This window comes from Chiloscyllium punctatum, chromosome 12, assembly GCF_047496795.1.
Source record: "Chiloscyllium punctatum isolate Juve2018m chromosome 12, sChiPun1.3, whole genome shotgun sequence".
NCBI lineage: Eukaryota > Metazoa > Chordata > Chondrichthyes > Orectolobiformes > Hemiscylliidae > Chiloscyllium > Chiloscyllium punctatum.
Window position 1 is genome coordinate 2,045,505 of NC_092750.1, and position 14,912 is coordinate 2,060,416.

Genomic DNA, 14,912 nt, shown 5'->3' on the forward strand with positions numbered 1-14,912 from the left:
GATAGTCAACATAGTTTTGTGCATGGGGATTCAAGCTTGAGTTTTGTTTTGAAAAGAAAAGATCATGGCCAAGCAGTAGATGTTGTCTACACGGACTTTACTGAAGCGTTTGACAAGGTTCTGCAGAGTAGATGGATTAGTAAGGTTAGATCACATGGGATTCAGAGACAACTTGCCAATTGGATACAAAATTGGTTGGACGGTAGGAGACACAGGGTGGTTGTTTTGCAGACTGAAGGCCTGTGACCTGCGGTGTTCCAGAGGCACCACACACTGCAGCACAGATGAACTGCGGAAAACAGAGGAGAACCACCTATACAACTTATTCAAGAAGAACGGATACTCAAAACATACAGTCTGCAGATTCCTCAAGAACAAACCATGACAAGCAGACCAAACACAGCCAGAAACCCTAACCACCTTACCATACATCAAAGAAGTTTCAGAAATGACAGCCAGACTACTAAGACCCCTCGGAATCCTAGTAGCACACAAACCCACCAACACACTCAAACAAAAACTAACAAACTTAAAAGACCCAGTACAACCCATGGACAAAACCAACGTCACCTACAAAATTCCATGCAAGGACTGCCACAAACACTACATAGGACAAACAGGAAGAAAGTTGGCACTAGGATACATGAACACCAGCTAGCCACAAAAAGACACGACCCTCTCTCCCTCGTGGCCCTATACATGGATAAAAAAAAACACCATTTCGACTGGGACAACACATCTATCCTGGGACAGGCTAAGCAAAGACATGTCAGAGAATTCCTAGAGGCCTGGCACTCCAACCACAACGCCATAAACAAACACATAGATTTAGATGCCATCGATCAACCCCTCAGAAAACAAACAGGAAATGACATCACCACAAACCCCAGGAACCCCATCCAGGAGAAAGATATAAATAGAAAGCAGGAGACAACTGCTTCGCTTCACTTGGAGGTCGCCACTGATGATGTTACCTAGCCAGGTAATGAAACATCTGGATATCAAACCTACAGCTCAGCGAGCAAACCTACACCCTAAAGCAGGCAAGTGTGACTAATTTAGTTTGGGAAACTTGGTTGGCGTGGATGAGTTGGACCAAATAGTCTGTTTCTGTACTGTATAACTCTATAAACCGAAAAGAAACAAAACAACTTTTGTATAATATCCAAAACACACCCTTGGTGGAGTCTCCATAACATGACTAATGCTGACACTAGAGTCACTGTATGTATCACTTTGGCAGGATTAAATGACTGGAGATTTCAACAACCAGGAATTGCTATAGCTTCTTCCTGGAGCTGCCACACACCCAAGCATCACTGTTCTCAGTTTGAAGTAACCTCTTCAACATTTTTAACCCAACACTTCTGGTCCGGACTAACAATAACTCTCGACTCCAAGATAATCTAATGCATTATATCTGTCATTCCCTTCTCAGGAGCACTGCGCTATACAGACATCCTGTTCCAAGGGCTTGATAAGACTACCAGAGTCAAGTGAAATCTGAAGTCTCTCTCAGCTATGGACATTTGCCTTAAACGTTTTTAAAAAAATTCAAATTCCAGAACACTACCAAACCCTTGAAGCCCCATTATTTACTACGCTGGGATGCAAAACAATTTAAAATAACCAAAAGTCTGTTAGTGCACAAAACTGTTCACTCCAGAGTCAAACTTCAACAACTGCTTTTAAAAAGAAATCACCATAGTTGCAGAAATATACAAGCCAATTATTAACTTCAGACACTTCAAAACCAGAACCCCAAACTCATACCAAATAACATACAAGTCCTATAGTTTACATCACAGGATACAGCATTGTGCTTGTTTGTTGGGGCAACACATTGAAAAAGAAACATAAAATGGAGCGAGGTACCAGTGAACCAATGGTCACTATCTTCATCCCAACCAGCTTAAAGCACTTAACTACCCAGAGACCAGCTTATCACAACCAGATCCGCAATAATACCTTACCAATATAAGCAGAGGGGGAAGTATGCTCACAGTTCAATCTGTTTGTCTTCTACTTATAGTTAAAGAATACTTTGCAAGAAAGGCAAACTTGCTTTTTTCATTTGCCATCAATACAATCAGGAGCAGGAAGGAGATTGTAATCACATGAGATATTTAAAAATAAGTACATTCATCTGTCAATTCTTCGCAAAAAGCTGCAATGGTTACAGGTCACTCCATGGCACGGTGTTACCATGTATTTGTAGCAGAGTGATTGTGTTACTCCACACCATAATCTACAGGCTTGGATTAATGATTCAAATCCCACAGTAACAACTGAGGAAGTGATATTTAATTAATTGAATAAATAAAATGAAGTTACAAGTTAGTATCACGGACATCATTAAACTATTGGATTTGTTAATTAATTCCCTTTGGGGAAAAGGATCGGCCATCATGACCTTCCTGACCTGAGAGATTTCGAATCCACAACAATGTGGTAGACTACATGCCCTCTGAAAATGTTCCACAAAGCCATTTGTTGTATTCAAGGTGACTCACCAGCACCTTCTCAAAAGCAATAAACATTGGGTTTACCAACCATGCTTACATTCTGTGAACACATTAAAAGAATCTCAAAAATTTCAAAGGAATGTTTTCCTAGTTTTGAACTAGATAGGATGTAACTGTGATGTGTTTGGGATGTCCTTCATGTGTACACACAGGACAGCATCCCACCTAAGAGTCCACTTCATATTTGAAAGCCTGAGGCACTTAGCTTCAGGGAAGCAAACACAACAAAATCTGTTTGGTAGCCAGCTTCTTTCCAACAGTACAAAAGGACGAGCTAAAGACCAGTGCTCTTATACAGAAGTACATTTTATTCCGGCACATGCAAGAGAAAGTGCTTTGAACAATCGGATCAGAAATTAGTCTTGTGTCCAAGCAGTTCACCTGGACTACAGCCAGAGACCAACAGTCAACTTTACAAAAACATTAACCACTTAGTGCTTTCAAACTTAAAGCATTGCTCCACATCTCATCACCGCAGAGTTGAGCCTCAACTGAATTGATACCATGCATATTAAACCATCAGCACATCAGCAGGCTGTCTGGTTCCTCCATGTTCAGATGGTAAAGAAAAACCAAAGAATTATTACAAACGGAAACAAGTATTTTGCAGGAAAATAACTCCATTACCATCACTTTTGTACTTTGATATTAGCAGAGTATTCCTCCAACTCTGCTGTAAAAATTTGCAGGCTTTAACTATTGTACTCATTACCAAATTCATCAGCCCGCCCATGTACCATTACAAATGTGCAATATTTTAACTTCAAGGTCAAGCATTGTATAAATTCGAATGCACATATTCAACATTAAATAATCTACTTTTATGCGACAATAGATTGATTGTTTGAGCATTAGTGCATAATGTCTGAAGTGAGAAGCGATATTTTGAGTTCTAAATGGTTTTCCAGTTTGTTCCCAACATGTTGATGCTTTGCATCTTGTGCATGGGTGGAGAGAGTTAGCATGCTTCCCACTTGTGTGCACTAACTGCACCTCATTTCTAGCTTACACTGACAGCTAGCAGAAATCCAAAGAAAAGCAGCGCGCAAGTCAGCATGCAGCTTCTCCACTGGCATGTCCTCAGTTGGGACTTACCTGTGGCAACAACTAAAAACTGGGTCATTTACTGTTCCATCCAGACTGAAACCTCATAGAAACTGGGAGAGTACTTGGTCCCCAAACATGCAGTGTGCAGGCCCAGTGGCATGCTGATACACCTCAACATTCTGAACAAACTCCCAGCGCTGGGTAAATAGCTCCATAGTCTGCAAGTACCTTGAGTTGGGTTGAGATTACAATTGAGCTAAAGCTTATGGGAGTAAATTGTGAGGAAAGAATTCTAGAGTGGGGCCCAAAAAAGTTGAAAGTCACCATAAATTCCAGAGGACCATAGGCTGCCTTCTCATGTGTGTGTGTGAGAGAGAGAGAGAGAGAGAGAGAGAGAGAGAGAGAGAGAGAGAGAGAGAGAGAGAGAGAGAGAGAGAGAGAGAGATATGACGGATTGAGCATTTAACTAGAGGATCACTAAGCCTCAGATAAGGGGCAAGGGGGAGGATGCAGAAAGGGAACTGAACCCGCTTTGTTGGGACCACTCTGCATCTCAACCCAACTGTTCAGCCAAGTGAGCCAAACGATGGCAAACTGCCATCTAAATAGGTCAGCTTTGTGGCAACCTGCAACTAAGCTGGCAACAATTGTAACATCAGCACCCCTTTGTAGTCAATCCAGGAGGCTCAGATGGTGGCCCTGACATTTAGGTAGCCCAGGATCTCCAAAAATCGTGCTCTTCCCCTGGCCAGCACATTCCAGTTTCACTGCAGAGTGTCATCATGATAGGAAAGGCAGGAGTTGGATAAGTCCAACTAGACTGATGTATAGAATGGTACAACGGGTTGTGTCAGACTGTAGGAGAGGACATCATCTCCACCTAATCAGCCAGTGCTCCTCTTAACGTCCGACTCGTAAGGTACTGACCTGCCACAGTCCTTCTATTTCAATGTATGGTAAGAGCCGAGACATTTCCGCTCAACAAGTGGATGGAATCCATTGCATGAGGTAAACAAACCAATAGTAAGATGCCAACTCTTCAACCCTCATGTTGAAATATCAGGACGTCGTGTACAGGACCAATGGACGACTTGCAGCTGCTCGATAACATATCAACATACAGATTAGGGTCCACTCCACCATTCAAAAAAGACCATCGGCTGATCGTTTGTTTCAAATTTCATATTCCCATATTCTTCAATGATCTTTTATTATCATGCCCAATAAGAAAATACCTTGGTCTTAAAAATATTCAATCATCTTACTGTCACCATCTCGAGGCAGCATTCAAAACATGCATAATGTGAAGAATAAACTATTTTCCCTGTCCTAAAAGAATCACCCTAATATTTAAAGCATTTCATAGTCCTCCTGATGGCCTCTTCACAACACACCTTCCTATCTGCCTTTGTAGCATCTACAAATTTAGCTAAAATGACTTTGCCCCCCTTTATCTAAGTCAGTGACAGAAAATGTAAAAAGCTGAGGCCCCTGCCGAGACCCAGAAGTACCCCACTCATCATATCCTGCCAAGAAGAAAAAGATTGTGGGTGGCACGGTGGTAAGCACTGCTACCTCACAGCGCCAGAGATCTGAGTTCAATTCCCACCGTGGACAACTGTCTGTGTGGAGTTTGCACATTCTCCCCGTGTCTGCGTGGGTTTCTTTCAGGTGCTCTGGTTTCCTCCCACAATCGAAAAATATGCAGGGTAGGTGAATTGGCCATGCTAAATTGCCAGTAGTGTTAGGTGAAAGGGTAAATGTAGGGGAATGGTTCTGGGTGGGCTGCTCTTCGGAGGGTTGGTGTGGACTTGTTGGGCCGAAGGGCCTGTTTCCACACTAAGTAATCTAATATAATCTGTTAGTGTTTACTCTGTTTTCTGGCTAATTTTCTATCCATGTTAACATAGAACACAGATCAGTACAGCACAAAACGGCCCTTCATCCCACGATGTTGTGCCGACCACTGATCCTCATGTATGCACCTTTAAATTTCTGTGACCATATGCATGTCCAGCAGTCTCTTAAATGTCCCCAATGACCCTGCCTCCACAACTGCTGCTGGCAACGCATTCCATGCTCTCACAACTCTGTGTAAAGAACCCGCCTCTGACATCCCCTCTATACTTTCCTCCAACCAGCTTAAAACTATGACCCCTTATGTTAGTCATTTCTGTCCTGGGCTATCGACTCTATCTATGCCTCGCATTATCTTGTATACCTCAGTTAGGTCCCCTCTTCTCCTCCTTTTCTCCAATTAAAAAAGTCCGAGCTCAGTCAACCTCTCCTCATAAGATAAGCTCTCCATTCCAGGCAGCATCCTGGTAAACCTCCTCTGAACCATCTCCAAAGCATCCACATCTTTCCTATAATAGGGCGACCAGAACTGGACGCAGTATTCCAAGTGCGGTCTAACCAAAGTTTTATAGAGCTGCAACAAGATCTCACGGCTCTTAAACTCAATACCACTGTTAATGAAAGCCAACACCATATGCTTTCTTAACAACCCTGTCCACTTAGGTGCCCAATTTAAGGGATCTATGTACCTGCACCCCAAGATCCCTCTGTTCCTCCACACTGCCAAGAATCCTATCTTTAATCCTGTACTCAGCTTTCAAATTTGACCTTCCAAAATGCATCACCTCGCATTTATCCAGGTTGAACTCCATCTGCCACCTCTCAGCCCATCTCTGCATCCTGTCAATGTCCCGCTGCAGCCTACAACAGCCCTCTATACTGTCAACGACACCTCCAACCTTTGTGTCATCTGCAAACTTGCTGACACATCCTTCAAACCCCTCATCCAAGTCATTAATAAAAATTACAAACAATAGAGGCCCAAGGACAGAGCCCTGTGGAACACCACTCACCACAGACTTCCAGGCAGAATATTCTCCTTCTACTACACTCGCTGTCTTCTGTTGGCCAGCCAATTCTGTATCCAAACAGCTAAGTTTCCCTGTATCCCATTCCTCCTGACCTCTGAATGAGCCTACCATGGGGAACCTTATCAAATGTTATCCACTACACCTGAACTCCTACTTCACACAATAAACTTGTGGCATCCTGTAGGAACTTGTTAGAGCAATGATAGTGAACCCTATCTCTGGGCTGGTTGGCCCGGGTGCAGGTTCCACCTAGCCCAGAGGTTTGTCTTAACATTTCTGAACAGGTTGGTTAAAATTATGCATGTGGCATCTTGTTAAACATCTCTGGAAACCGAAGTACAGTCTCCCTTTTATCCACAGTTCACATTACTCCTTTCAAGAACTCCAATAACTTGGTTAAATATGATTTAACTGATCCAAAGAGTGAGAATAAGTAGTTAACAGATAATAAAGAAAGTGCAGATGAAAGGAACAAATATTTTATTTTGACTTCACAACAGAAGGCTTAACAAAAAAAAAGATTCCTGTAATAGCTGCAAATGGACTTCAATAGAAAGTGCAGGAGGAGAATGCTAGGGACAGCACCAGGCATACCTGAAGATGAGGGGTCAACCTGGTGAAACCACCAAACAGGACTACTTGCACACCAAACAGCATACACAACAAGTGGTAGAGCTAAGCGATCCCAGAACCAACAAATCATATCAAAGCTCTGCAGTCCTGCCACATCCGGTCATGAGTGGTAGTGGATGATTAAACAACTCACTGGAGGAGAGGCTTCAATGATGGAAGAGCTTAGCACACAAGGGCAAAAGATAAAGCTGAAGCTTCTGCAGCAATCTGCATCCAAAAGTGCTGAGTGAATGACCCATCTCTGTCTCCTACAGCAGTCCTCAGCATGACAGATACCAGTCTTTAGTTAATTCAATTCACTCTACGTGATATCAAGATACGGCTGGAGACACTGAATACTGCAAAGGCTGCAGGCCCTGACAACATTCTGGCTGAAGACTTGTGCTCCAGAACCTGCCACTCCCCCGAGCCAAGCTGTTCCAAGCTGTTACAACACTGGCAGCTACCAAAAAACAATGTGGAAAATTGCCCAAGTATGTCCTGTATACAAAAAGCAGGATAAGTCCAACCTGGCCAATTACCGCCGTCAGTCCATGCTCCATCATCAGTAAAGTGATGGAAGGGCTCATCAACAGTGTTATCAAGCAGCACCTGCTCAGCAACAACCTGCTCAGTGACACTCAGTTTGGGTTCCCCCAGGATCACTCAGCTCCTGACCTCATCACAGCCTTGGTTCAAACATGGACTAGAGAGCTGAATTTCTGAGGTGAGTGCGACAGCCTTGACATCAAGGCTGCATTCGACAGTGTATGGCCTCAAGGAGCCCTGGCAAAAATGGAATCAATGGGCATCAGTGGGCAAACTCTGTTGGTTACTTATACCTGACACATAGGAAGATGGTTGAGGTCGTTTCATGCCAGGCACCTCAGCTGCACAACACCTCTGCAGGAGTTCAAGGTCGTGTCCTAGACCCAACCACTTTCAGCTGCTTCACCAATGACCTTCCCTCCATTATAACGTCAGACATTGTTCACCGATGATTGCACAATGTTCAGCACCATTCATGACTCCTCAAATACTGAAGTAGTCCATGTTCCAATACAACAAGATCTCGACAGTATCCAGTAACATTTACACAACACAAATACCACACTACAATCATCATCAATAGGAGACAATCTAACCACTGCGCCATGACATTCAAAGATGTTACCATCGCTGAATCCCCACTATCAACATCCTGGGGGTGATTACTGACCAGAAGCTCAACTGGACTGACCACACAAACACCTGCTGCAAGAGCAGGTCAGTGGCTAGGAATACTGCGGCAAGTAACTCACCTCCAGACTCCCCAAAGCCTGTCCACTATCCACAACACAAGACATACGTGTGATGGTGTACTTCCATTTGCCTGGGGTGGTGCAGCTCCAACAACACTGAAGAAGTTTGACACCATCCAGGACAAAGCAGTCCACTTGATTGGTACCGCATCCACAAACATCCACTCCCTCCACCAATAATGCTCAGTATAGCGTCAGTGTGAATTATCTACAAGATTCATCACAAAAATTACCAAAGATCCTCATGCCGCACCTTCCAAACCCACAACCACTTCCCACCTAGAAGGACAAGGGCAGCAGATACATAGGAACACTACCCCCTACAAGTTCCCCTCCAAGCCACTCACTATCCTGACTTGGAGTCAAAATTCTGGAATTCCCTCCCAAAGGAAATTGTGGGTCAATCCACAGCAGATGCACTGCAGTTCACCTCTCACCTTCTCAAGGCTAATAGGGATGGGCAATAAATGCTGGGCCCAGCCAGCAATGCCCACTTCCCACAGAGAGAAAAAAAATGTTAAAAATCAGGAGATGAAAGAAGAAAGGAACCAGGTGAAATAGCAAATCATTAAGGAAATGGTGATAAGCAAACTTATGGAGCTGCAGGCTGGCAAACCTCTGTCAGACTTCATTCTATAGTCTCAAAAGGTGATTAATCGAGGTAGATGTGGTGTTCATTTTCCTAAAAATTCCTTCATTCTGTAAAGGTTCCATCAGATTAGAAAAAGTAGCAAATATAATCTCTTCTCTCAGAGATAAACAGAAAACAGGAAACAATAGGCCAGTTAGTGTGACATCTATTATGGGGAAGCTATGCAAAATGATCATAGGTGGCTATAACCTGGACACAAAAATGCGAGGCTGTTGTGAAGTTTGTGAACACACCCAAGACAGCGTGATCAACATGCAATTCGATTGACTGATCATTTGACACAGTTTGACTATTAGAGACCAGGCTTGCTGAGAGCTCACTGAATGAAAAACATTTCACGCTCATCTGGCAGGACAGAACTCTAAGGAGTGAATGAGCAATGTTTAGACTTTGCTACTCTTAACAATAGAAGCGCCCCTCAAATAAAAGTAGAATTAGACTTTATTGTCACGATTACTCAAGTATAGAAATAGTTTAACATGTGTTCTTTGTCTGATTTGCAAAATAACTGGGCCAGTTAACTCCATGATTATCTATGCTCCAACAGTGTGCTCCACTACAAAGGCAAAAGACTTAAGAGATCGGTTTTGCTATCAGCAGAATCCTCAGGTTAGAATATCTTTACCTACAGGGGGATATCAACACCAGATCGGAAGTGGAATATGAGGTATTAGCCTTCTGCCTCACATCATGATAAAGATAGAGACTACTCTAGTTTTTTGGAACATCAAGTTTTGTGTAACTAATGCAAACAGAGAAACAGCATACAGTGGCAGTGTGATTGGACAAGTAATGCAGAACCTCAGGCTAATATATTTTGGGGCCAAATCCCACTATGGCAGGTGAGGAAAGGGGAATTCATTAAAAATTCTGAATGAAAACCTGGCCCAATGGCAATCATGTAATTAATGTGCATTGTCTTAAAAACTGACCGAATTCAGTCACATCCTTCAGCAAAGGAAATCCATCCTTATCTGGCCTAGCCTACAAGACTCCAGACCGATAGCAATGTGAGTGACCCTAAATTACTCCCTGGGCAATTACGGATGTATAACAAATATTGCTTTGCAAGTGATACTGATATCCCACAATTGAATTTAAAAAATGCTTCTTTTAGAACAAACCATACCAAAGGTGTGCTGGGACTATCCAAGATCAGGGCACTAGGCACCAGCTCAATCTGACCACCACCATGTACCTGACTGTGGCAAAGAGCACTCACTGATGTGCACCAGGTTTAGAAAGCAATCCTTTGATGTTTTGCACTCAAAACATAAACAGCAGTAGTCGAGAGTGTGGTGCTGGAAAAGCACAACTGATCAGGCAGCATCCGAGAAACAGAAGTATCGACGTTTCAGGCATAAGACTCATTCCTGATGAAGGGATTACGCCCAAAACAGGATTCTCCTGTTCCTTGGATGCTGCCTGACTGGCTGTGCTTTTCCAGCACCACACTCTCGACTCAGATCTCGACCATATGCAGTCCTCACATTTTCCTAAAGAAACAGCAGCAGCCACACTGCTGACTTTGTCAACACAATTGAACTGGTGCTGTCTAGCATTCTCAGAGAGCACAGCTGAAAGAGTCATGCACCAAGACATCATCAACCACAACTGAGGAACTGAAGTACATCCACAATGTGATGAGTTTAAATGAAGTACATTAGCTTTGCCATCATGAGGAGGATTTTTTTCAGCTAAGGGTGAAGAACTCATTGCCACAGAAGGCAGTGGAAGAAAGTAATTAAGCATATTTATGACAGAGATAGACAAGTTCTAGATATGTGGGTTAATTACCTTGCAGTAAGGGGATCAAATGTTACAGGGAGAAGGCAGGGGAATGGGATTAAGAAACATATGAGCAATGATCGAATGGCAGAGTAGACTCACTGAGCCAAGTCGTTTAATTCTGCTCCTAAATTTTATGAAGCACATTAATTTGACTAAAAGCAAACATCTCTTATTTGCATCTAGCAGCACAACTGACTAAAGCAATGAGGAAATGTTTATCGATTTGTGCTTTGAAGTGCACAGACCAATTAATGATAATAACTATTTTCTTAAAACAAAGAAATTTAAATAATCCGGCTGGTCCTGCTGTAGAATACGTTAGTTTGTCACTGCAAACTGCTCTTAACATCAATAACTAGTCTAAAATATTACTACTTCACTACTTGTGCACAGAGCTCAATAACAGTCCCTCCAGGTATAACAACTTAGAAAGATAGAATCTATGAATTCGCTATCTAGTAATGGTCAAAAGCTCTTGCAATGAATTTTGCACCCTGTCCACCCATACTTCACCAAACCTCAGTACCAATTTGCCCAAACCTCAAACTAGTCCACTGTTCAATTGTCTTTCAATGTTTCTTGCTATTCCAATAATTCCAATCAAATACAAACACAATATGCCTTAAAAGTAATTTAATGTATTTGGGTTATAGATAGCAACATTCAGGCTAAAAATGGGGAGCACTCCCTTAAGTTTCACACTCACCATTAAATGCATTCAGCTGCAGGACAATTAAAGCACAGGCAAGCTTTGAGACTTACCGTTACTGTATATCCCTTGCAATGCATCCTCATTGTTTGGCAAATCTAACAATCACAATATACAGAAACAGATTCAATAGATAGATAGGTTCAGAAGGCAAAATTTTTCTATATCCCCACATTAATTAAAGTTTACATTTTCCAAAACGGTCACAGCTTTGTATTAGTGGCCAAACTCAGCATTTGACGGCCAGTGAATTGATTAGCATGCAATAGCCTCCAACCAATCACAACAGCCCCTCTTCCCATCCTCGACAGGTCAATCAGTAACTGTTCACTGGGTCTGGGCATCTTAGAGAAACAAAATTAAAAGGATTTCATTTCTTGAGAATCATCAACAATCATGTTCAAGAAAATGACAACCAATCTATACAAGCTCCTCAAACCATTACTTCAAATATATCAGTTGCTTTGTACTTCAAAATTTAAAAAGTAAATCAACTAATCTTTCTTGTCTTAAGAATGTTTTGCTTCCTGCTCCTCAGCCTTTACCAACACAGCTGTGAAACAGGCTGCAGCAAGGCAGTAGAAAATACTGACAGCTGCTCTCTCAGTCTCCCCCATCGCTCCAACATTGTGAGAAGGTACAGAAGGAGTGGTGGGTGGGTGGCATAAGCTGTGATCAAAATGGCTCCAAAAGACAACATCACAATACGTAAGGTCACTTATTACAAAAAATGAGTGTCTGGGTGGAGAAGAGGAACAAAAGGTACCTCTGTGTACAAACACAATCATTAAACGTCATGCTACTGGTGAGTATGGTCATAAAAGACTAAATCAAGACTCTATTTTAAGTGGGGTAAGAATAGCAAATTGGGAAAGGTATATTACACCTTTGGTTCAACCACAGCTGGAGGATTTCATACAATTTTGACAGCCATTTTATAAAAAGGACAGAGCAGAAAAGATTTATAAGGCTGACACCAGAAATACAGGGTCCACAGATCAGGAAAGGATTGACAGTTTGGGACGTTTCGCTTGGAAGACGACAGAGGTGTGACTAAAGAGGTCTTTAAATCAATGAAAGGCTTTAATTGAATGGATAGCGAGAGATAATTTTATCTTGTGGGTAAAAATTTAAAAGTCCACTGGTGTGACAGTGTCATTAAGGAATCCAATATGGAATTCAGAAAAAGTACAAAACCTCTCTCTCTCTACAGTTTGAGAGAAGGATACTGTTGGAATTCAATCTTAATTTTAGTTCTCTCTCCACAGATACTGCCAGATCTGCCGAGTTCCTCCAGCATTTTGATTTTATTTCAGCAGTAGAGAGACATTTAAGGGAAACTAAATACTCATTTGAGGGAGAAGGGAATAAATGACATGATCACAGATTTAGATAAGAAAAGACAGGAGGAAGTTGAAGATGAGAGTCAGCCACTGTAATGATTAGTTGGGTCAAATAGTTTGTAGCTACATTAAATACGACTTAGTTTGGTCAACCTCATGCTGTTATTCGCTTCATAATTCTGAGAAGTGAGACAGAACATGTATTAATATCTCACCTCACCATTTCTCAGAAGCAGGATAACATTTTTCACTATTCAATCCAAAACTGATAACTTCCCAACCCTGCACAGGAGAAGTTGCTACAAGGATTCTCACATCATCTTTCTCATGCACAATAAAATTACTTAGCTTAAAGTCAGAGAGGACAAACTAATAAAGTAAAAATACAGACATAAATAGATTGCTATATTGATCTGAAGTTACAGCAAGGCCAGTTGTGCATGTTTTGCAGACCTACATAGCTGCTAGTCTAGCAATGTCAATTTTAGATTTCTCATCCATCTTCAAACCCTTTCATAGCCATTTCACATCTCTACTATCTTCTCCAGGCCTTGTACTGTTCTGTACTCTTTGAAACCATTGGGATCTATGCTCCAACTATTCTGACATCTAGTCAATTCCCCAATTTTCAAGTCTTGCTACTTACAAACATGCTTTTAGTATTATAGACTCCAGACTTTGGAAATCCCCCTTTAACCTCTTACTCTCTCTGTGGTCTGATTGAAACCAACCTTTGGCCAAGTTGTTGACTCCTTTCCCAAAACATTCTCTTCTGCTTTGAATCGTTTTGTTCCTTTTATCATGGTACAGATACTACATAAATGCAAGTTAGAATCATAAACATTTACAGCACAGAAAACGGGTCTATTCCTCCGTTCTTGCTCTGGCCAGAAGACAAGCCATCCAGATTATCCCATGTTCCCTGCACCCAGTATTTGGTCCATAACTATACATTATGAAGCTGTAGGTGTGTACTGTACCTTTAAGAGAGTTGAAAAGCTAGCAAGGACTGACTGAAAGCACACAGTCCGGAACAAAGTAAAAATGTAACACTTCGTTGAAACAAATATCTGTGTTGCTATGACACAAAAATAAATTCAAATTCAGACAGTTTAAATTATGCAAGGAGAAAGTGAGGACGGCAGATGCTGGAGATCAGAGCTGAAAATGTGTTGCTGGAAAAGCGCAGCAGGTCAGGCAGCATCCAAGGAACAGGAGAATCGACGTTTCGGGCATAAGCCCTTCTTCAGGAATGAGGAAAGTGTGTCCAGCAGGCTAAGATAAAAGGTAGGGAGGAGGGACTTGGGGGAGTGGCATTGGAAATGCGATAGGTGGAAGGAGGTCAAGGTGAGGGTGATAGGCCGGAGTGGGGTGGGGGTGGAGAGGTCAGGAAGAAGATTGAGGTTAGGAAGGCGGTGCTGAGTTCAAGGGATTTGACTGAGACAAGGTGGGGGGAGGAGAAATGAGGAAACTGGAGAAATCTGAGTTCATCCCTTGTGGTTGGAGGGTTCCTCGGCAGAAGATGAGGCGCTCTTCCTCCAACCGTCGTGTTGCTATGGTCTGGCGATGGAGGAGTCCAAGGACCTGCATGTCCTTGGTGGAGTGGGAGGGGGGGGGGGTTGAAGTGTTGAGCCACGGGGCGGTTGGATTGGTTGGTCCGGGTGTCCCAGAGGTGTTCTCTGAAACGTTCCGCAAGTAGGCGGCCTGTCTCTCCAATATAGAGGAGGCCACATCGGGTGCAGCGGAAGCAATAGATGGTGTGTGTGGAGGTGTAGGTGAATTTGTGGCGGATATGGAAGTATACCTTGGGGCCTTGGAGGGAAGTAAAGGGGGGGGGTGTGGGCGCAAGTTTTGCATTTCTTGCGGTTGCAGGGGAAGGTGCCGGGAGTGGAGGTTGGGTTGATGGGGGGTGTGGACCTGACGAGGGAGTGGTTTGAACATGCCAACTTTAATCACTTATCAAAGTTGGGGGAGAACTGCCAAGAACACCAACAAGATACAGACTGTTGGCTTTCTGAAAGGTACCTATCTATAAGAAGTTTGC

General features: G+C 42.7%; 1 protein-coding gene across 9 annotated transcripts in view; it reads right to left on the bottom strand.

Moving 5' to 3' along the window:
• The window catches only part of usp19 (ubiquitin specific peptidase 19), a 162,533-nt gene that overhangs the window by 115,533 nt on the left and 32,088 nt on the right, over positions 1 to 14,912 (bottom strand). For 8 of the 9 annotated variants that reach the window (XM_072581747.1, XM_072581744.1, XM_072581742.1 and 5 more), the window contains one exon: positions 11,579 to 11,623. The exons of the other annotated variant lie outside the window; for it this stretch is intronic. In XM_072581747.1, coding sequence (XP_072437848.1) covers positions 11,579 to 11,623 — 45 coding nt within the window. The remainder of the gene's footprint in view (positions 1 to 11,578; positions 11,624 to 14,912) is intronic. 9 annotated transcript variants of the gene reach the window in all.